Below are 22,576 nucleotides of genomic sequence, written 5' to 3'. Positions count from 1 at the left end.
TGTACATCGAACACAGCTTATATAGGACATGTTTAGGTCTCTGCTAAATACCATATAAGGGCACAGTGCTGTAGAATAAGTGTAAACATCTGTTAGACACCACAGAAGGGTACAGTCCCTTCATACACACTAATCTCTACTCCCCCTAACACTGGGTCAGAGTCAAATTCCATAGGAGGGTTCACTCTTTGCACACCCATCAATCATTACTTCCCCATAAGGGTTCACTGTCCCTCTCCCCAGCTGCAGAATATTATGTTAAACTGTAATGGTCAAATGCACATATGTTATACACCACAACCTTTTCTCTAATTTAATTTTAAGTTAAAGGAAACTTTCATATAAAACAACAAACATTGTTTTTGCATTTAAAGCAACTATAATGCATTTTTTATAATAATGTGAAAACAATGGAATAATGTGTCGGTGTCTCTGAATTATCAGCTGAATCTGCAACTTCTCTGCTTTATGGAACTTTATCGGGACTTTCAGCAGATAGAAACAAACAGCAGATAGACACAGTTAGAGAGCATCTGGTGAACACAGTGCAGCATTTAGCAGCGACAGAGCCAGATATTTCCCTCAGGAGCTGCTGGAGACCGAACACAGAGCTATCAGAGACAAACATGACTCCACATGAAGCATCATGTTACTCTGTAGCTGCTGGAGGTGGAAATAAGCTGCTGTTTGATCACAAGTTCTATATATCAACTTAAGGATGAAACTTATTTCACAACATACATCACTCTGCAATCACTGGACATGGCTGCACAAGTTGCTTTCCATGTGCCTCTCCTCTCATCCCACACCGCCGTCCGACCACTCTAAAGAAAGCTCAGCTTCTGCTCAAATCACTCAAATAATTAGCCAACTAATAACAACAACAAATGCAGCAATATACATTTACAGTTACAACCGCTGACTTACTTTTGTTGTTTTCGCTGTTTTCAGTCCAAAAACTGCTGATATTCTGTGTTAATAGAGCCCTACGCCGCGTGCCGCCATCTTGGTGAGGTCCGTGAGCTGCTAAATTTCGTTTCTCTCGTCAAATTGAAGGAGAGCAGAAGAGTTGCTTTGGGGGAGGCGGTCTTTATTGGCCTCTACTGGCCGACCCGTAGGAGCTACACAGACATGCAGTATACCAATCCACTTGTCTCTTCAATACAAAGAGAAAGAGCCCATTTACTTGCCCTGTTCTGTTTTCAACTTGTGCACCTGTAAAGCATGGGAGTTCTTTCGGTCATAGGAATGTTGATCAATATTCACTGTTTTTATCAGTATTGCAGTGTTTTAGAAGCTTTATGTTATTTGGAACGTGGTTGTCTGGAGAGAAATAGTGTTTTGAAGAAAATTCCAATAAAAGTGAACATATAAACAGTAATATGGCCAAAACATATTATTATAACTGGTATATTTTAAAAAAATTGTGTAATTACTGTTGCATATTAGTTTCTTTTCATCAAATATTAGAAGATATTCAGTTGCATTATAATGAGTTGGATGATGATTTTGATGGTTTATTGCATAAAAAATATATCTTTTTTACCAGGCGGGGATGAAAATAGATTTTCCTATATTGCATCTCCATTTATTCTTTAATAGAAAAATAAATAGGTTCAGTTGATTCATATTCCTCTGACCTTTCAAAGGAGACCAGAATTATGCACCATACCTAATGGTTGAGGAGTTATTACTGATTTACTTTGGGTATGTTATTTGCGTTTTTTGTGGAAATAGGTGGCAGGTACCATGTGGTTAAATATAATTGTCCTCTCACAGGATCAGTGGGTTAGCCAGCTAACTTTTGGGTAACTCGGTTAACTCTGTTTTTCCAGTCTCACAAAGACAGATGAGTTCACACTTTGAGTTCAGTTGAGCTGTCACTTTATCCTGACAGTAGTAGCAGTACTTACATCAGGCTCCTCTAATGCCGTTTGCAAGAATCCACCGCTTCCTAAACAAAACAGCCAATTCAGGAGGAGTCTGTAGCACACTGTCAATCACTGCTTGTGACCCCCTCCAAACATGCATCTTTAGCAAACACAATGTCTGAGAAACAACAAGCAGCAATGAAAGGCCTGCCCGTCCCTCCTTTGCAAATAACAACGCAGTACAAAACACTGTTTGATCACTTCCTGGCTCCACACAGAGCTTCGGGCTCACAATGTCTGATGCCATGGCGCTGGTAATAATAGCTTGGGGAATAACTTTTGAGGGGGGGCAGTGGTAAACTAGCTCTTATCCCGTTAGACATTGGATAGCTGCCTCTAGTAGCCTGCGACACTCTGCCCTGGGCCGGAGGGGGCATCTTTGAGGAGAATCAAAGCAAAATGGAACATGGTCCCCAGTTAGTTTTGTGAGTTTGGTGGGCGGGGCTTAGCAGACTGATGCGAGGAACGTTTTGCATTGTATGTTCAATTGTTATCGACTGCTGCTTTAAATCAGAACACCTACCTGTTTGGTTTCAGTACATTTCAGGCAGTTGGAAGTTGTTTCTGCAGCTGCAGACTGAAGTCCCAACAACGGAGCCTGAAGGCTGATTCACATCATCAGTTGAGTTCTAACAGCAGCACGGAAGGGATTCTACTGATCGCCAAAGAGACAAAGAGACAAAGAGAAAAGGCTTTTAGAGGTAACTGACGTGTTTCACTGTTTGTGCAGATAATGATTGCTATAGATGCTGGAGTGTAAGGCAAGGCAGGCAAGTTTATTTGTATAACACATTTTAACAACAAGGTAATTCAAAGTGCTTTACATAAAACATAAAGAAACAGGGAAATATAAAAAAGTTTAAAAGCAACATAAAATATAATAAAAGTTACAGTGTTACAATCAGGGTTAAAAGAGTTAAATGGAAAAAAGCAATGATTAAAAGCTAAAAACAAAGAAAAAGAAAACAGGACAGTAAAAGTTACAGTGCAGTGTAAAAGAAAAGTCTTCAGTCTTAATTTACTGTTTCAGCAGACCTGCAGTTATCTGGGAGTTTGTTCCAGATATACGGAGCATAATAACTGAACGCTGCTTCTCCTTGTTTAGTTTTGACTCTGGGGACAGAAAGCAGACCTGATCCCAGACGACCTGAGAGGTCTGGATGGTTCATAACGAAGCAGAAGATCAGAAATGTATTTTGGCCCTAAACCATTTAGTGCTTTATAAACTAACAGCAGGATTTTGAAATAAATTCTTTGACATACAGGAAGCCAATGTAAAGATCCTGTAGATATTTAGAAAAATAGCTCGAAAAGAGGAATTCAGCTGAAGAGCCACATATTCAAAGAAGCAAAATTCCCATATGACATCTTTTTGCATTGGAGGGAGTCATTAAACTAAATGGCAGCTCCACCTCCTCTCTTATGCACTCTAGCTTCACTCATGAAACTGAAGTTGGGAGGGGTAGACTCGATAAGGACAGCTGCACTGTTATCTTGGTCCAACCAAGTTTCAGTTAAAAACATGAAATTAAGATTGTGAGTTATTATAAAATCATTGATTTAAAATGTTTTTCCTGCCAAAGACCTAACGTTTAACAAAGCTAATTTTATTGTGTTAAAAACGTTATCTGGCCCACTTTTTTCGACAGGCTGCGGCTGACGAGGAATTAATACTAAATGTGCAGGATATGTTGAGTGCTTCCTGTTTCTTAACACATTCACCATGCTTTTTCTGTTACCTGTCAAGACAGGGATGGAGACGACTACCTGCACATTGGGCCCCGGCTTGTCCTGGGAAGAGTCATGAGTGCTATTTTCCTTGTAGCCTGGACCCAGCACATATCAGACAGAGCTTACTGGGCTTTTTCGCCATTGTGGAGCGGGAGGACGGGTTGGGCGCTGTACTTTTGACAGATGTGTCAAACCTGGAGGACTTAGAACCAGAGGTGGAGGTGGACGGTGAGGGGGGTTTAGGGTAGAGAAAATGGGAGTGGAGTGAGGGAAGGAGCGGGGAGTAAATTTGGTCCCAGCTCTAACCAGGTCTTCCATGTGATCAGTGAAGTCCAACAGGGGGGAGAGGAGAGAAAGTGTGTCTGAAGGTGGGGATTGGGGGGGTAGAGATGTTGAATCCTCACTGTCGGTTTTCAGTGAGGGAGGTGGAGACTCTTCCCCTTGGCTCAGATGTCTCCCGTGATCAGAGCTCTCTTCCGGCGGGGGCTGAGGTGGCTCTCCTTCAAGGTTTCTGGCGTGTTGTGTTATGTCTTCTTCTTGTTTAGATTCCTCTTGTCTCTTGTCCTTGGCAGAGGGAACAGATGAGTGATGCAGAAAGTAAAACAGGTTGGAGCTGAACAATTTTACTCCTGACTTGTTAAGGCAAAGTCCATCTGCCTTAAAAAGATGCCTGCGGTCCCACAGAAAGTGAAAGTTTTCGATGAAATGCACTGAATGGACAGTACATGCTGTTGAGAGCCACGTGTTCAAAGCCATCAATCTGCTGAATCTCTCAGCTCCTCTTCGGATTGGCGGTATAGGGCCACTGATAAACACCTCAGCATTCAGAGAGCTGACCGTGTTCAACAGATTATTAAAGTCCTCTTTCAACACTTCAGACTGTTTCACAACATCACTGGTCCCGATGTGCAGTATGATGTTTTTCACAACAGGATGTTCAGCCACGATATGCAGGATTCTTTCTGCCAAGTCAGACACCGTATCCTTCGGAAAGCAGAGTACTTTGGTGTTCTTACTGCACATGCTTCTTACATCGTTTACAGCAGCGTCACCCACAATCAGAGTTTGAGGCCCAGTCGTTAGCTTTCCCTGCAGCCTTTTACTTTCTGATTTGCTCTCAGTCCTTACCCTTCTGTGTGAGGACGGGATGTTATCCAGGTCATCAGACAGAGATCCAGGTTCCTGCAGTAGTGGTGAAAATCTGTTCTGCTGTTGCACACTCGGTTGTTGGGGAGGTTTGATGCTAACTCTCCCTTTCGCAGCTGTCCACAGCTGTGTCCTACCAAGAACAGGGGTTGAAGAGGCGTTCTGCCTGGATGATAATGCCGGCCAGCCAGTCGCATCACAAATCTCAGGGCGCTGGGTTCTGCCTGTTACTGGTTCTCTCGAGTTCCAGGGAGGACTCCCACTTTTAGATTTATTACCCAGTACACAGGCCTCCTGCTTCTTGGTAGCCTTGTTGGTGCTAATTAGCCGTGTGTTAGCATGCTCTTGTCCACTGTTTTAGGTCCACGGTAAAGTGGTGTCATTCCCACATAATCCATTCACTTCCACATTCACTTCCAACCTGTGATCTTGGTTTCCAGCACTGCAATTTTCTGTAGAAGTTTGTAGAAGTCGTCCGTGGAGAAGGGGGGCATCTTGTTGCTAATTAGCATTAGCTATAACTCCAGTCACTGCAGTACAGGCTAGTGCTATTGATAGGCCGCACTCGCGTAGCACTAAGATCATAAAAGGTTTTAAAGTATGGCAAGAGCCAACTTTATCTGACAGTCCCAGTGATTTAAAAGTATCCAAGAGCTGCTGATTTCTAGCACGAAAAACAAAAAAGAGAGTTTAAGCAAAAGAATGCAAGGAGAGGCAAGAGCAAGCAGCGTCTGCACTGTAAGAAAGCAGGAAGGAGTCACTTCCCTAAACCCATTAAAGATCAGGACAGAGCCGCTAACATAGACTGTATAAAAGAAGTGGACGTAGCCACCATGATGTCACCCACTGGTCTGTGGACTGGCGTTTTGAAGGCGTACATTTTTTCAAGGGTTAGGGTTAGCCAATCACAGGCAGAGTAAGGGGGCAGGACTTAACACAAAGTTTGTGTCCATCAGGTGAGAGTTGTTCAAAATCTGGTGAAAAAAAACAACAACAACAAATTTCCAAACCTCGAGACGTACCGATTGGTTGTCACCAGTTGTTTTGGAACCAGAAGTGACCATATTTGGATGAGAGGGGGGAACTGGGGAGGGATACGCATTTCCACGCCTGACAGGTTGCCATGGTAGCAACTTGTCAATCACAACATTGTCCCGCCCTAAAGCCTCCCCTGCTTCCTGGTCTCTGTTCCTCTAAATGGGACCATAATTTACTAAATGAACATCATGCTGTGTTGAAGAAGACTTGAAACTAGCGACTGAGACCATAAACTCATCAGGAAAGTGTTTACTGAGGGAACGAATAGGGCTGCAAGGATTAGTTGACGTAATCAACGATAAAAATTTGATGACGTGAAATTTCATTGTTGACGAATCGAGTGAGGCTGTTTAAGGGAGAGATAACGAACTTCTTATTAAGAACATTTGCTCTTGGAAATCTATTGTGTAATAGATAAAACATGTCATGGAGCATTACAACATGAGACAAGATTGGCACGATTTTCAAAATAAAACATCCTGTGCAGACTCCTGATCGTGTATCAACAATAAACAGAGTTAAAACAGACAATTTATCTGCGTAGCCTACTTAACCATGGAGAATCATTAAAGCTTTGTGAGCGGCAGAATAAGCATCATGGACCTATGACCTTTGCCCCTCTTTCAGCCTGCTCTGTCATTTGTGACTGTAGCCTGTGCACAAAGTGTTTCTTCCTTTAATCTCAGGTCATGCAGTGTAATCACCTTTAATAAGTAACTAGAACAGAAAAACTGTTTGTGTGGAAAGAACATAGATAATCCTTGCTTTGTTCTGTTCAAGCTTTCCTTTGGAGACATAATTAGTGGACACAATACTGCTATTGTTTCATAAGTAAAGCCTTTATGTACAAGGCTTCGTCTCGGAGGTCCTAAGATGACTTTGCTTTCAAGGTGCTTAAACTGTTAAATGAATTAACATTAACAATCCACAGCTACTGTATTTTCTTATAAACATAGATAAAAACACACTTTTCAAAACAGGCTGGTGATGGAGCAGTGGATAAGACACATGCCTCTGGTGTGACAGACTCGGCTTCAAATCCACTGTGAGACACCAATGTGTCCCTGAGCAAGACACTCAACCCCTCGTTGCTCCAGAGGCGTGCGACCTCTGACATGTATAGCAATTGTAATTCGCTTTAGATAAAAGCGTCCGCTAAATTAATAAATGTAAATTTACTGAAAAGTGCTTAACAAATAAACATATTATTATTAATATTGTTCATATGTGTGTTAGCTTGGTCTGATTGTTGAGGCTGGATATGTCAATTCAATAAAAGCTGGATTCGAATGTATCTGTACCAACAAGTTGTTCAGCCTAAACCTACAAACGACGATTTAGTTAGCTGGATCGTGGTCTAGCCCCATGTATGGTACATTCAACTCACAGAGCTAAGTGTCTGATTTTCTAAAAAAACAAATATGTTGTTAAACTTTGCTTTCCGCTGTTTTGAAGATATGAGATCTGAATTCTCAAAGACTCTCTAAACATCTGGGTGACAAAATATTCCATCTCTTGCATTATTAAAAAGATTTAAAACAATTTCCAAAGTTGGGCCTCTCTATCCTAATACAAGTAAGACGGCCAGTTAAAATACAAGTAAATCATATGACATAATGGAGATATGTGAAATGGGACACCCTGATGAGCTCTCCGAAGCTTGAGAAAAGGGGGCCAGACAATAAGCAGATAGTATTTAATATATAAATTTACTAACACGTCTACATTTGTGCACATATTATACTGTAACAACCCACCTCAGACTAAGCAATGACCCTAAGACACTAAAAGCTAAAACAACTTAAACTGAAACCAACAACATATATATATATATATATAAATATATACAAGTTTACGTCTGCCCTTTCTAAGAGCTTTTTTCTGGTCTTGTATTTATTGCAGGGAAAGTAAATCAGAATACAGTCATTTACTTTGGACCATGATATGGCACGTATGACTTTCTTCTGTAAAATCTTCAGTTTCAAAACAGCATCAGGATGCTTACAGTAGAAACGTTTCTGATCCTCTGAGGCTGTTCTGTGGTTTCTGCTTTTGTGTCTGAGGAAAAAACAACATCTGATCTTTATTCATTGACAGAAGTAGAAGCAGAAGAGAGTCAGGCTGATTTCTCAGAAAAAGTGTGACCTGTAGACCGAAGCAAGGACGACATTTTGGTGGGCAGGGGCTGCAGGCATAATTCTATACATTTCTTTAAATACTTTTACTTTTTGTTTCACAAGCAAGATTCCAAATGAGTAGCCAACAGCTTCACACAACCAAGCAACAGAATACTGAATTGCCTGAATACATTAATGTATTGATCAAATATATTATGATTGTTGCTATTATATAACACTTATCCACTGTTCCATCACCACCCCTCATGACCAATAATACATTTTACTTTTGATACTTAAATGTTTTAAATGCAGCTACTTACTTTGACAGTTTCTGCATTTAGTCTTTCTAGGGCAGTAGTGTCAGAGAGAAACAGAGAAACTGTGCTTGACTGCAGCTCTGCAGTCTGACAGACAAACTTTCAAACACGTTTTCACTGAGGAATGTGTTCAGTGTTTCTGCACCTTTCAGTGTCCAGACACTTCACCAATGGTGGGCCTGTTGTTTGCAAATGGGTTTTCTTCTTATTTTAATTACTTGTTGCTCAGTTTATTTCAGACATAAACAACAGTTGTTTTTTTTATCTTAAACAGACAAACGCTCCTTTAAAGCATATTTTCAACTCATTAAAATCAGTCACTAAATACAAATCAAAGTAACAGGAAACAGGTCGAAGAAAGCGGATTAACCATCTTAAACTAAGGCTCACTGTGACTTCAGTCACTTTGGTTTGGTTTTTATCTGTTATATTGTTTCTATATTATCTATAAATGTTGTTTAATTAAAAATGACACATTTTTATCTGGTGTAATATTTTTAGATGTAACAAAGTCAGATTCTAGTTTTTATTGAATTTGTACTCACCGGTGTTTGTCAGAGATTCTGATGTTTTGTTGAGGAAAACCTGTTGATTCAGTTGAATTTTCAAACAGAGAGAAACAGAGAGACTCGACTCGACTGCAGCTCTGCAGTCTCTCAGACTAACTTTCACTTTCATTGAGGAATGTGATTTTTCCTCTTTCAGTGTTGCTCCACCTCTCAGTGTTCAGACACGTTACCAAAGGGGGGGAAATAAAAAAAACACTGAGCCTTATTACTGATTGTTGTATCCACTCCACAACTGCAGGAAGGAGAGCTGCAACCGTCCCCCTGGGGCCTCAAACAGACACTGAATTTTGTGAGAGGCCACAAGTCAAAAAAGTTGGATTTGGTTTAATCTTTAAAAATATGTTTTTATATATCTTCTCAATCTGTAAAGTAAATTGTAACTAAAGCTAAAAACTACACACAAAGTAACATAAAATGGAAAAAAAGTAAAGTAAAAGGACCTCAAAACTGTACTTCAGTGCAGTAAATGTACTTAGTTACTTCCCAGCACTGCTGCATGATGGATAAAGTGGATGTCAGCAGTGTAACATCTGACCTGAAAGAGAAAACGAAGCTGCAGAAGGTAAAGAAGGCGACTCTGACACATCAGAGGACGACAGACAACACTTCGAATAATAACATTTATTTATTTATACACATACTCTGGTCCAGAGGAAAGGATAACTCAGGGATTTAATGCAGGAGATAACTGTGGAGTCTACGAGAAAGCTGTTCTCAGCCTTGATACCTTAATACTATGATAGTTCTCACAGGAACAGTAGGCAGAAGATAAAACTATCTCACAGATGTTCATTATAGCTGAAACACTGGTACACATAGTGGACAGTAAGATGAATATAAGTACACAAAGTAAATGATACATATCAGAATGCAGAAAGGTCAAATGGTGGCAGGAAGTTGTCCAGTTAATGCTTCCAGCACACTCAAACATTTATCAGCACACACGGTAAATCTGTGATTTCCTGCAGATAACTCCTGCTGGAATACGTTTGTACAAACAAGTTAGCAGTTTCTCTCTTTATGTCGAACACATTTCTACTTTTGTTGGTCAGAATAACTGAAGTGTCGGTGTCTCAGTATGGAGACTCTGTCTCAGTACATCACTCTCTGTCCTGTTTGGTTCTTTTTTATCTGTGTCACAAAAATCTTCCTGATCACTATGGAAGCTGGAGAAGTTCCACTCCTGTGTTAGCCATGTACTCAGCTTTTGGGGTCCGTAGGGTCCCTTAGCTTGGGAACTGGAGGGATGCTGTTTGAAGTCCAGTATGAAGTCAGTACGGAGTGTGGACTGGTAGCTGGAGAGGAGTGAAACATTTCCCCAGCAGGGCAGAAAGGTTCACTGTGTAAGTTTTAGTGGCATCTAGTGGTGAGGGTTGTGAATTGCAACCAACGGCTTAGTCACCGCTCACCCCTCCCTTTGTAAGCTCAAAGGAGGAGCTACAGTGGTGACAAGCTCTGTCGGCTCGTGTGCTAAATAATACATGCGGTGTTCCATTTGTCCAAATAATACTACTACTACCACTACTATTCAATTTTGTTACGTCCCAGCTCACCAGGGGAAAGGGGACGTATGCATAAACCAGATGCACTTGGTATGGTGGAAAAGTTTAAGGTTTTAACAAACTAAAGTTGGGCAAGTGGGTGCTGTGATAACATAAACTCAAGATAACAAAAAGAGATCCCTCCAAAACAGGGATTACTAACTCAAAAAGTACTTACTCTAAAACCTAGCCCAACTCTGCAGACACACGGTTAAACACAAACTAACTCAAGGGTGTCTCTTAACAAAAATAAACACAACAACATAAACACTTACTGACTCTCAGTAGTGAAATAAACTGCTGCAACAGAGTCTTTAGCTAAACAGCTAACACAAAGACTACTCTCAACAAAATAAATACTGACTCTCAGTAATAACAGTAACAAACACAAACAGGCCACAGAAGTGAAGCTGCTGCAACCAGCAAACAATATACATACTAACGGTTCCTCACCGAAACCAGCCAATCCTCAGCCGGGGATTGCACAACCTGCTTAGCATACTGGGAAAACACATGGACAGCAACCAAAACACACGGCTGCTACCAGCGGCTCTAACAATTTCAGTTCAATTTTATTTACATAGCGCCAAATCACAACAACAGTTATCTCTGAGCGCTTTACTACTACTACAACTATTACTTCTTCTTCTTCCTTCTTCTTTGTATGTATTAAACAAAGTGACGAAACACGCTCCGTAGAGCCGTTTGTCTGTTCAGGCTACTGTAGAAACAAGACAGCGTCCATGTAAGAGGACCCGCTGTGTCTGTAGATAGAAATGTCTCATTCTAAGGTAATAAAAACATAACGGTTCTTTATGTAAGGTCTTTATACACCACTGAAAACATAGTTATGGATATTATATTGCATTTCTGTCAATAAATCCTCCTAAATCCAAACATTATCATCTTCTTCTTCAACAAGAGGATTGCACCAACATCAAGTTCTTTATCATGTACTTTCTCTGATAAAAAGAAACATGATGTCACCATCTTCACGGTACTGACATAATCATCTTCTTCATCATTATCTTCTTCAACAAGAAGATTCCACTAACATCAAGTTCTTCATCTTGTGCATTCTCTAATAGAAATAAACATGATGTCACCATATTCAAGATGCTGACATCATCATCATTTTTATAAATATCTTCTTCATTATTAATATTTTCATCTTCTTCATCATTATCTTCTTCATTATTAACATCATCTTCATCATCATTATCATCGTCGTCTTGTTCTTTCACTCCACTCACTACTTTCAGGATCTGAACTCGTTGCTTCCAGCCTGGCTTGGCCTCCGATTTCTCCCTCTCAATCAGCTTGTCGATGTACTCTGGAGTGCACGGAGGATCTGGTTTCAGTGCTATCTCTTTAAGTCTGTTTAAACACTTTGCAGTGCTGTCTATCAGATTCCGTACATCAGCAAGCACAAGTGCACATTCATACCCTACTTCTAAAAGAGATTCCCAAAAGCCCTTGTTTTTCTTCAGGCTTGCCTCTTGATTCTTCTCAGGTTTGTTTAAACCAAGTTTGAACTGCTTCAGCAAGTTTTCAACTGAATTTTTGAGCTGCTGTCTTTCTCTGAGGACCTCCTTCGTCATCGTCAAGCTTTTGGTTTCTATTTGATTCAAAGCAGCAAAGAACCTCTTCATGCTTTTTGTCCCCATGTTCCAACACATCTGATCAAAGCCTCCATCTTCATCCTCATCATCCCCACTCATGCTGCCTGCTGCAGATGATTTGTTGTCTGCAAACAAAGCTGAGTTATTGAATTTGAAGTGAACTGGCAGCCCGTCTCTTGTTTTAGGACATGGGACACCTGAAGCATTGATTGCCTCTAGAACTGGTGGACGCTGGCCGTCTGCGAATGTCACCAGAACCCTGATGTTTTCTGCCACATCTTTGCCAAAGATTGAGAGTATGGAGTCAAACACATATTTCTGTGTTGGCGTGAGTTGAGCTAAAGAAGCCTGAGCTACAAAACACACAGCGTCAATTTCACTGACACCAAGCTCAGCAGAGAAGAGATTACACAGCTGTTCTGTGAGGCTCTCATCTCTTATTAAGCCTCTTGTATCTCCAAACTCTGGAGTGTCAACAATGGTCAGAGAGTATTCTGTTTTAAAACCCTCCTGGTGGTTGATTTTGTACACAGTGACTTCAGAGGTCTGACTTTCAGCCTGTGACGTCGACTGACCCTCATCAATTAACTTAAACCGATATGAATCCTCCCATTCGACACCTAGAATGTAGTTGATCAGTCCATTGATCAGAGTCGCCTTTCCAGATCCGGTCGCTCCAAAAAACATTATTGTGCGATTTTTCCTCGTGCTTTCTTTTCCAAAACTGTATCTTCTACATCCATCAATGTCCGTATCTTCTTCTTTCAGAGGCAGTTTGTAAACTGAAGGTGATTCAGAATTTATCCTTTCACTTCTACTTTTGAGGAGTTCTGTGAGACGTTTAAATGTCGTTGTGCAGACATTAACAGAGATGCTCTCCTTGCTTCTTCCAGCTGCACCACAGTCACATCTGACCCTGACAACATATTCTGTCTCTGGCTGAAGCCCTGAAATGATCGCCTTTTCAGCTCTCGACATCATTTGCTTCCATTGGAGATCTTCCTCTTTCACCCTGTTGTCTGTTTTGGCGTACTCCACGATGTAGCTCAAAATCTGGACATCTTGTCCAAGCTCAGCAGGTTTCTCCCAGCTGACTGAGATCTCACTTGAGTTTGGTTCAACTTGAGGTTTTCCAGGAGGGCTGCAAGGTAAGGTTTTAATGGAACCACTGGCTTCATTGGCCGGCCCAACACCTGCTGAGGTCACTGCTCTGCATCTGAACATATACTCTGTGTTAGGACTCAGATGGCTCACTGTGACTTCTCCAGCTTTTGATGCTGTCTCTTGTTGCCATCCATCCTCTCCTCTGACACAGTACTCTACAGAGTAGGAGGTGATGTTCTCTGCTCCAAATCTGGGTGCAGAAATCTTCAGTGTCACACTGTTGTGCTTTATGTCACTTGCTGTTACTGTTTCAGGCTTTGAAGGCGGCTCGAAGTTCTCATTGACAGAAAAGCCGTCTTCATAAAGGTAGATGCTTGAACCTTTCTGTGTCTCATTTGTTAATCCCACTGTCAGGAACTTTATGTTCTTGTTCTCCTTGTTGGCCTCTGCAAAGTCACTGAAGAGCTTTGCTTTATTCCTCATTGCATCTGTTATTTCTTTTGAGGTGAACCATTGTTCCTTCTCTACATCTTGAGGGTTGTCTGGTTCGGCTGTTTGTTTTAAGTAGTTAGATAAAGCTGAGAGGTACGGTTCAGCACTTCCCAGGGAGGTGAAAACAAAACACACAGCATGCTCTGCACTGAGGGTTTCCCTGTACAGGTGTGTTTGAGACGGGATGATCTTGGTGTTTTTCATCATGTTGGTTAAAGACATTAAGGTGTAGACTTCTCTCTCTTTACAGTCCAACCACTCGTTCAGGTCTTTGCTGTTGAAAGGAGAAGAATGTCTCTTCTTCAGGATCTCTGCGAGCACAGCCTCCTCTTCTCCTCCTCCTCGGATTGATGGAAGTTTCTTTGCCAAGTTTTGTTGGAATCCCAGTTTGAACTCAGAGCACATCTCTTTAAAGGTTTTAATCTTTTTGCCAATCTGTGGGAACTGCTGTGCGGTGGTGGTTCTCATTGTGTCATTGCACCTCATTTCCAGCTCACTGAAGTCCTCCAGGACTCTCTGTGATTCCTGAACTAATCCTATACTTATCTGACGGACCAGTTTTGCAGCAGAAGAATCTAAACTTGTCAGTGGCAACAGCCAGACTTTCATCGGTACAGCCTTTTCTCCGTTGGCTCCCAGTAATCTTGGCAGGCTTTGGTAGACTTCTACTGCATCCTGAAAGGACACAGGACTTTTTTCAAGAGCAAAGTCTCCAAAGAATCTGCAGGAGAATTTCTCAACATTTGCTCTGTCCTTGTCTTCCAGTTTCAGGGAACCTTCACCTCCTATAGAAATGCAGGGAATCTTGTTGATCATCACCTTCAAGTTCCCCTCAATGTCTTGATGATCTTCCTCTTCAGAAACCTCACGGTCAAAGACAAAGAAGGCTTGTGCCCCATAAAGAATGGCTGTAACTACATGTGTTGCTAATCCTTTATCAAAGACATATGGATGCTTCACATTTGCTGTTCCAAGATGATTCATCGACAGTTCCTGGACCTTTGTGGTAGCCTTGTACTTCAGAGTTACTCTGGCCTGATTTTTGGAAATCTTTTTGTCATTCAGGTATTTAGCCGATCCTCCAACTTCAACCAGTCCACTCAAGAAACTTGCCTTCAAGGAAGCTTCAATGTTTAGTGCTGAAGATTTGTCCTCAATTGATTCAGATGCAACGATCTCAAAATCATTATAGTTCTGCGGTCTTTCTCGTATATATCTTATCAGGTCATCGTGGTCCCACAGTGTAATTCCTGCAAAAGAAGAAGCAAAAATCAAGTTCAGCTTCCAGAACAGGTCAGACAGGAGAAGAAGAAAGTGATTAGGATAAAGATTAAGGAGAATGCCCCTGCACCACCCTCACCATACTTGACAATGTCCTGTTTCATGTATTTTGTGAACCCGGCAGCGCGGCGCTGTTCTGATCATGTGGCATGGTAGAGCGCCAAATGCATGTTTAGTAATTCTGTGGCCAGGCTTAAGGCTAAGGGTTATCTATGTTTATATCTTGAACTTTGTTGTCATGCTCACTGTACAGTGGTCCCTCCTCGTTTAATTCCAATAAAAGTAAAATACGTTAAGATGCAACAGGAAACAGCTACAATAATAAAAATTGATAGGCTTTTATGACTTGAATAGAAGCTGGATCAACAAGTCAAAAGAAGCAAAAAGATCTAAGATGAAAATGTTGTTGACTGTCACTTTTAACCCTGAAAGGTTGGTTGTGACGCATTAAGTATCTTAACATGTGAATACTTACCAGGGATGAGTGAGTCTTTGCGGCAGTCGTACAACATCCCGAGGCTGAAAGGCCGGCCGAGTGCCGCCACCTCCATCGTCTTGCCGGCTTCAGAGTCCATCGCTCAGTCTGAACTGGACAAAATGGACAAAAACTTGTTAGTTCAAGTTAAGCTAGCTAAGTTAGTTAGTTATTTTTTATGGTCACTGTCAGGTTCATCATTTTACTTGGGAATTGTACTAGAATAGGTCAACAGAAGAGCATCATAATTTTGGCACACTGCACTGCTGCAGCAGTCTTGTCTTTTCACCCAGAAGCAGAGTAGGGCTGGTCCTGACAAGCAAGGTAGTGTGATCAAAAACGAAACTCCTTCCCAGTAACCATGACTTTGATTCAACCATGGTTCATGGTTCATGGCTGAACCAAAGTCTTAACCCCAAACACAGGCAAAATTACCCGGACCACGTATCTGTGATGATTAGCATCTTTATTTGTTCCTGAGTGGAGGAGCTTCCAATATTTCAAGTGCTTAGTTGATGACAACACTGAATATTGGAGTGTTGTGATGATGAGAACTACTTGAGCTCAATACAGTTCTATCCATCCATCGTCAACCGCTTATCCTGCGTACAGGGTCGCGGGGGGGCTGGAGCCAATCCCAGCTGACATTGGGCGCAAGACGGGATACACCCTGGACAGGTTACCAGTCCATCGCAGGGCCAAACATAGACAAACAACCACTCACGCTCACACCTAAGGGCAATGTAGGGTAACCAATCAACCTAGCCTGCATGTGGGAGGAAGCCGGAGCACCCGCAGAGAACCCACGCTGACATGGGGAGAACATGCAAACTCCACACAGAAAGGCCGGGGCAACCGGGGTTTGAACCCACGACCTTCTTGGTGTGAGGCGACAGTGCTAACCACCGAAATTACGTATCATCATCTTCCGTCCGTTACCCTGAAGAATACATCATCCTGTTTACTCTCTGCTTTCCTTCTCGAGCTAGCCAAGAGATGATCCTGATGGTGAACCTAAACGGCAATCGGACTTGCCACACTAAATGGGATATAGTCAACGAGATCAGAGGGGCCTACTATCCCCTACCATGAATGGGTGTTTCACTGCCACTATCATTCTAGTGGCTTCCATGGGAATGCTTCTCACCATGAGATTCCTCAGCTAGCCGTAGACTGCATCCAGTGGACAGATTTGGATGGGATTGTCCTGCCAACACCAACACCCTCATTCCAGCTCGGGTTCAGGTCGGGGCTGAGCTGAGTTGCCTCGGGGGTGTGTGGGCCTGGGGCCAGGGGCTTTGGTATCTCTGGGTCTGGACCCGTCCTGAGACTGGGCGGGTTTGTCGCTGGCTCTGGGGTGCTGCCGGTGCTCGAGGGGCTCTTGCTACAAGCCCTGGGCTAGAGGGACCTGGCGTCCTCTTGCTTAGGGGGGTGGTGGGACGGGGTGGAACGATGGGGCCAGTCAGGAATCTGGACCCAGTGGGGAGGACCATTCTAGCCTCTCTATGACCTCCTTTACCTTCCCCCCCTTTGGTCATGTCTCACTACATACACCTTCAGGACTCTGGGGAGCAGGCAGGCTGCAGGGCATTTGGTGGGTGGGGCTGCTTCATTGCAGCCTCGCCCTTCTTCCTCCCCCACTGACCGCCCCTCAATTTTAATTACACATTAGAGGGCTTTGGGGGTGGGAGGGGCATGTCTTGAGGCTCCACAACGTGACAGTTCTGGGGTGCCTGTGTTGTGGCTCCCCTGGCATGGGGGCCCGCTCTGGATCTGGGGGTCAGGGGACTCAGGCCTCTGGCTTTGTTGTCTCCTCCCCTCTTTGGCAGGGGTGGGGCTCCAGCTGCTTCCCCCTGCCGGCTCTAACATAGTGGGGGCATTCGGGAGTCCCTGGGGCACATGGCCGGTGTTGTCCATGTTATCCATCCTGCTGAATTTACTATTGGGCCCAGCATCAAACTAAAATTGTGAAATTTGCTATCATCCATTGAATGAAATGTCACCTAGAAAACATTATTCAACCTGAAACACAAGTCAATTTTAACTTTAACCTCAGTCTCCTGAGTTAAAGTCCTTGATTTACTTTAGCCACTCTTCCACCCCAACCACCTCGTTACACGGACTTTCTTGCTCTTTTTCTACATCACATGACTTCCTCCTGTGCTCCCATCATACGTCCACTAGAGGTCGCTGCCTAACAAAAATGTAAATATGGTTTTTAATAAGCTGCTGCACAATCAACCTATACGGCTGTTTTTCTAGTTTTTAACGTGGGTTTGCAACAAAACAAAACAAGCAAAAGAAAACCACCTAGTCAGTGACTCAGCAAACCCAAACAAAAAAGAATTAACAGTTAACTCTGTGCAATTGTTGTATTCATATTACACTGAACAATTGTTATAGAAAGCATAATAGAAAACATGTTCAAACCCCACCAGCTACGCAGCCAATCCCTACTTGGGTCTCCCTGACTAAGTTACTCCTAACGTTACATGAGCACACTCCTAAAAAGCTCAGACATCAAAAAGATTCTTTCCCAGGTGGATTAGAGAGGACAGATGCAAAATACAGGGTTGTCCAGCACTGTTGTATTTCTATATCTGTAGCTGTTTTATATGAGTATGTACAGTGAATATTTTTATTACATTACTGAATTTAATTTAGTTTCATTTTGTAGACTTGCAATTACATATTTTTTTAAAGCCCTGAATTTCTGTGACAGTTTACTGTGAGGCAGCACAACACATGCAGTAAAGCAGAGACCTTTTGTTGTGATGGAATTTTGGTTTATGATGAATCAATAAAAGATTACAAAGACAACAGTGAAACAGATCACATTACTACATGTTGGATGTGAGATGAGCTGCTGAGTCGGTAAAGAGAATTGTGAGAACAGTTTGTAGAGGAATGTGAAAAAGCTGGAACCTCAGCAGGAACTCTTCATCTGTCTGCTCTGTGCTGCTGCTGTCAGGGATCAAACCTGTACCATGCTGCCCTCTGACGGCTGCTACAGCACACTGCTTCAAACACCACCTTCTACTGATGGTCAGTATGAAAAATCATTAACTGTTGATACCTGCATGTGGACGTGTGACTATTGTTTCAGGACAGACTTAAAGTTTTCCTCTACACATTTTTTAAATGCAGATGTTAATAACAACAGCAGTCACGTATAAGCAACATTATGAGGTACTTCCTGCTGTTCAAAGACCAAAAGCATAAAAAACTGTGGAACAACTGCAGATATTTATACATGACTAAGATGCTTTCAAGTGGCTTTGCTGCAGTCCCCCAAATCTGTCTTCCACCTCTTCTCTTATGTCTGCGCTGACTCTGGTCTTGAATCTTTACTCACCAGCAGTGATGGGCAAGTTCAAAAATGTAAGACATTATAGATTACTAGTTGCTGTCATTTGAAAGTAATTAGTTATTATACAATATTAGGCTACTGTCTCTGAATTTTAATGCTTTACACTACTTTTGCGTTACTTTCACTGCTATTTATGTAATGGCCGCATTATTCTGACAGTAAGATGTGCTGCATAGGTGGGTTCTAGTGATGTGTAGATCGCAGTTATATCTGCAGATCAGGTGGGTCAGGATAAAGCCCGTTCTCTACTCAGGGCGTCCTATACCGACGATCTGAGAAAGAGTGACAAAGCGTAGTCTGTGTGAGACGCACCGGCGTCAGGTATGACGCACTGAGATGAGAATGTGTTGGATAAATCCCTTTAAGAAAGACGCTGCGCACATTTCCGCACGAGGTAGGCCTACAGCAGCATAACGTCACTGATTATGTGAATGTCCAGACACTCAGACAGGATGGGTCAAGATGAACTGACAGCAGCCTCTCTGATCATGAAAGTCATTTGTAAAAGAAAACACAGAGCCTCTAGAAATCTATTTACACATGATCCATCAGGGCAGCTACCGTCTTGATAAGAGGAGCCGAGCTCCCCCTAGTTTGCACCCTGCCTACAGTCTCAACCATCGGATTCCCGCAACTGGTAATATCGTTACTCTTTTACTCATGGATTTGTTTTCCTGCTGCTGAAATGTTTCTTGGTGTTGGTGATTATTAAAAAAACAAAACGCCTCTTAAATTCAGGTTAAAATGCGTTGTAAGGCGTGTTACTGAGATTGTACCGGGTATAATATTACCGATTTTAGTAACGCGTTATATTACTGCTATTACAGCAAAAAGCAACTCATTACTGTAATGGCGTTACTTTTGGAACGCGTTACTCCCAACATGGCTCACTAGTGTTTGACAGAGAACCTGATTAGAGCTAAATTTGACCAAATATTCGCTGTGACTGCATGTAGTCTGTGCAGGGCAGTGTACTCACCAGTGTGTGTCAGAGATTCTGATGTTTTGCTGAGAAAAACCTGAAGATTCAGTTGAATTTTCCTTCAGAGATAAACAGAGGTTGGTCAGGTCTGCTGCTCTGCTGTCTGAGACTAACTTTCACTTTCACTTTCACTGAGGAAGCTCTCAGTGAACAGGGACGTCACCAAGTGGGGGGATTTGGGGGGCCTGTTGTTTGCAAATGCACTTTCTTCTTATTTTGAATAGGTCATATTTTGCTTTTTGGCTTTCCCCTTCCCTTTATTGTGTTATATATCTTTGTTTGTGCATGGAATAGGTTTGCAAAGTCCACATAAAACTCTGCACCTAAACTGAAATCAACAGGATTGTTGTCCAGCCTTTACTTCAGTAACCTGTCTGTGTCACTATATAACATGCGGCATGGTGCTCGCTTAACAGCTAGTGTGGCAGGTTCCACAAGTACACCTAAATATGAAATTAAAATAACGTTAGAGACCCTCCAGGCAGTTAATGGATATAAAGTTGTTACTGTGATGTCGAGACAGTGCACAGTTTTAAGATTACATAAGAGAGAAAAACATGTTTAGTTCATGAACATCAGGGGAACAACTCCAGCGGATTTATTTCCTACTTTTCTCACGTCATCAGTGGAATTATTAGACATTTTGGTGAACGGCACAATCGTTGGGAAGCGTCGTAAGAGGGGTAAAGGAGGGGGACTCCGCAAACCACTACCGGCAGTATTTCTCTCCCTCTCTCACTGTGCAAAAAACTGGACAAACTTCAGCTTCTGGTGGGAAAAGACAGAGACTTTTATTCATCTTCTGTGCATAACGGAGACATGGTTGTGTGAACTGATAACGGACTCCGCGCTGCAGCTGGCTGGCTTCCAACTGTACAGAGCGGCACAGAAGTCTCCGGCAAAACAAAAGCTGGAGGTGTCTGTTTTAATATCAACAATGGCTGGTGAACCGACGTGACAGTGATTCAGCAGACCTGTCTGATCTGGAATTGTTTATCATTAGCTGTAAACAGTTTTACTCCCCCCACGAGTTTCCTTTATTCATTGTCTTCAGTGTTTACATTTCACTGCAGGCCAATGGACCGGATACTCTGTGAGGAGCAGACAAAATCAGACTCCCTTGTTAGTGTTTTGGTGACGTAACAAAGGAAACCTCAGCCATGAACTCCGCAAGTTTATTAAGTGTCCAACCAGAGAAGGGAACCCTTTGGATCACTGTTACACCAGAGTTAGTGCCTATCATGCTGTCACACGCGCTCCACTGGGACACTGATCACGTGACGGTCCATCTGATTCCTGCATAATGGCAGAAAATTAAGCTCTGTAAACCTGTGAGGACATCTAAGCAGTGGACCAGTGAAGCTGTAGAGGACCTTCAGGCTTGTTTGGACTGCACTGACTGGGATGTATTCAGGACTGCTACCAACAGTCTGGATGAGTTTCCTGATGCTGTGAGTCCTACATCAGCTTCTGTGAGGACAGCTGTGTACCAACACGCATCAGGGTGAGTTAGAACAATGACAAACCCTGGTTCACAGCCAAACTCAGACAGCTGAGGTTGGAAGAGGAGGAGGCGTTTAGGAGTGAGGAAAGGGCCGGGTGCAGGGGGTTAAAGTACAGATTTAGCAAGGAGGTGCGGGAAGCTAAACATCTGTACTCAGAGACACAAAAAGATAATTTCTCTGCAAACGGCACCACTTCTGTCTGGAGGGGGTTCAGACAGATCACTAACTATAAACCCAAAGCCTCCCACTCCATCAACGACTCTCGCCTTGCAAATGAGCAGAACCAGTCAAGAGTCAATTGGACACCATCCCCTGTGACTCCTCCGCTCAGATTCAGCCCTTGGACCCCCTGCAGTTCGCCTACAGAGCCAACAGGTCTGTAGATGATGCAGTAAACACGGCCCTTCTCTACATCATCCAGCACCTGGACTCCCCAGAAACCTAGGCCAGGATCCTGTTTGTGGACTTCAGCTCTGCTTTTAACACCATCATCCCGGCCCTGCTGCAGGACAAGCTTTCCCAGCTGAGCGTGCCTGACTCCACCTGCAGGTGGATCGCAGACTTCCTGACAGACAGGAAGCAGCACGTGAAGCTGGGAAAACATGTCTCTGATTCCAGGACCATCATCACCGGATCCCCTCAAGGCTGCGTTCTTTCCCCCCTTCTCTTCTCCCTTGTACACCAACAGCTGCACCTCCAGTCACCAGTCTGTCAAGCTGCTGAAGTTTGCGGATGACACCACCCTCATTGGGCTCATCTCGGGTGGGGATGAGTCCGCCTACAGGTGGGAGATCGACCATGTGGTGACCTGGTGCAGCCAGAACAGTCTGGAGACAGTGGAGATGGTCGTGGACTTCAGGAAGAGCCCAGTCCCACCCTCCCCCATCATCCTGAGTGACTCCCCCGTCACCACTGTGGACTCCTTCCGCTTCCTGGACACCATCATCTCCCAGGACCTCAAGTGGGAGCTGAACATCACCTCCCTCACCAAGAAGGCCCAGCAGAGGATGTACTTCCTGCGGCAGCTGAAGAAGTTCAGCCTGCCAAAGACAATGATGGTGCACTTCTACCCCGCCATCATGGAGTCCATCCTCACCTCCTCCATCACCATCTGGTTCGCTGCTGCCACTGCCAGGGACAAAGGCAGGCTGCAGCGCATCATTCGCTCTGCAGAGAAGGTGATTGGCTGCAATCTTCTATCACTTCAGGACCTGTACGCCTCCAGGACTCTGAGGTGAGCAGGAAAGATTGCAGCTGACTCCTCCCACCCTGGATCAGACTCTCCCCTCTTGCAGGAGGCTGCGGTCCATCAGGAACAAAACCTCTCACCACAGAAACATCTTCTTCCTGTC

The 22,576-nt window shown here is 43.2% G+C and overlaps 2 protein-coding genes across 4 annotated transcripts in view; both read right to left on the bottom strand.

Moving 5' to 3' along the window:
• Positions 1-8,971, bottom strand: part of LOC119902689 — a 73,294-nt gene extending 64,323 nt beyond the window's left edge. Inside the window, exons 1-2 of one of the 2 annotated variants that reach the window (XM_038719020.1) lie at positions 8,829-8,971; positions 2,455-2,583 (exon numbers count right to left, since the gene is read on the bottom strand). The gene's annotated coding sequence lies outside the window, so the exon portion shown is untranslated. Of the gene's footprint in view, positions 1-2,454; positions 2,587-8,828 lie in introns of both variants that reach the window. The other variant, XM_038719021.1, reaches the window with a different exon arrangement.
• A 487-nt stretch (positions 8,972-9,458) lies between these two features.
• On the bottom strand, positions 9,459-19,845 carry LOC119902690. Of its 2 annotated transcripts, none has more exons than XM_038719025.1 (3): positions 19,717-19,845; positions 15,368-15,480; positions 9,459-14,861 (listed from the first exon to the last, which is right to left on the bottom strand). In XM_038719025.1, exons 2-3 carry the CDS (start codon positions 15,465-15,467, stop codon positions 11,386-11,388), a joined length of 3,576 nt encoding a protein of 1,191 aa, XP_038574953.1. In that variant the 5' UTR covers positions 15,468-15,480; positions 19,717-19,845; the 3' UTR covers positions 9,459-11,385. The 2 variants fall into 2 exon arrangements, with proteins under 2 accessions (XP_038574953.1, XP_038574954.1); XM_038719026.1 differs by having other exon boundaries at positions 15,368-15,475; positions 19,717-19,838.
• Between the last annotated feature and the right edge of the window lie 2,731 nt (positions 19,846-22,576).

This window comes from Micropterus salmoides, unplaced genomic scaffold (genome assembly GCF_014851395.1).
Source record: "Micropterus salmoides isolate LMB-PRFRI ecotype aquatic unplaced genomic scaffold, ASM1485139v1 Ms_hic_scaffold_14, whole genome shotgun sequence".
In the NCBI taxonomy this organism is placed as follows: domain Eukaryota; kingdom Metazoa; phylum Chordata; class Actinopteri; order Centrarchiformes; family Centrarchidae; genus Micropterus; species Micropterus salmoides.
Note: the sequence above shows the minus strand (reverse complement) of the source record. Positions and strands in the feature narration are given on the sequence as shown.

Coding starts and splice junctions, on each gene's coding strand:
- LOC119902690 (XM_038719025.1), bottom strand. CDS start 15,467: ATGGACTCTGAAGCCGGCAAGACGATGGAGGTGGCGGCACTCGGCCGG. Junction 14,862..15,367: donor CAAAGACTCACTCATCCCTG/GTAAGTATTCAC, acceptor CTTCTTTTGCAG/GAATTACACTGTGGGACCAC.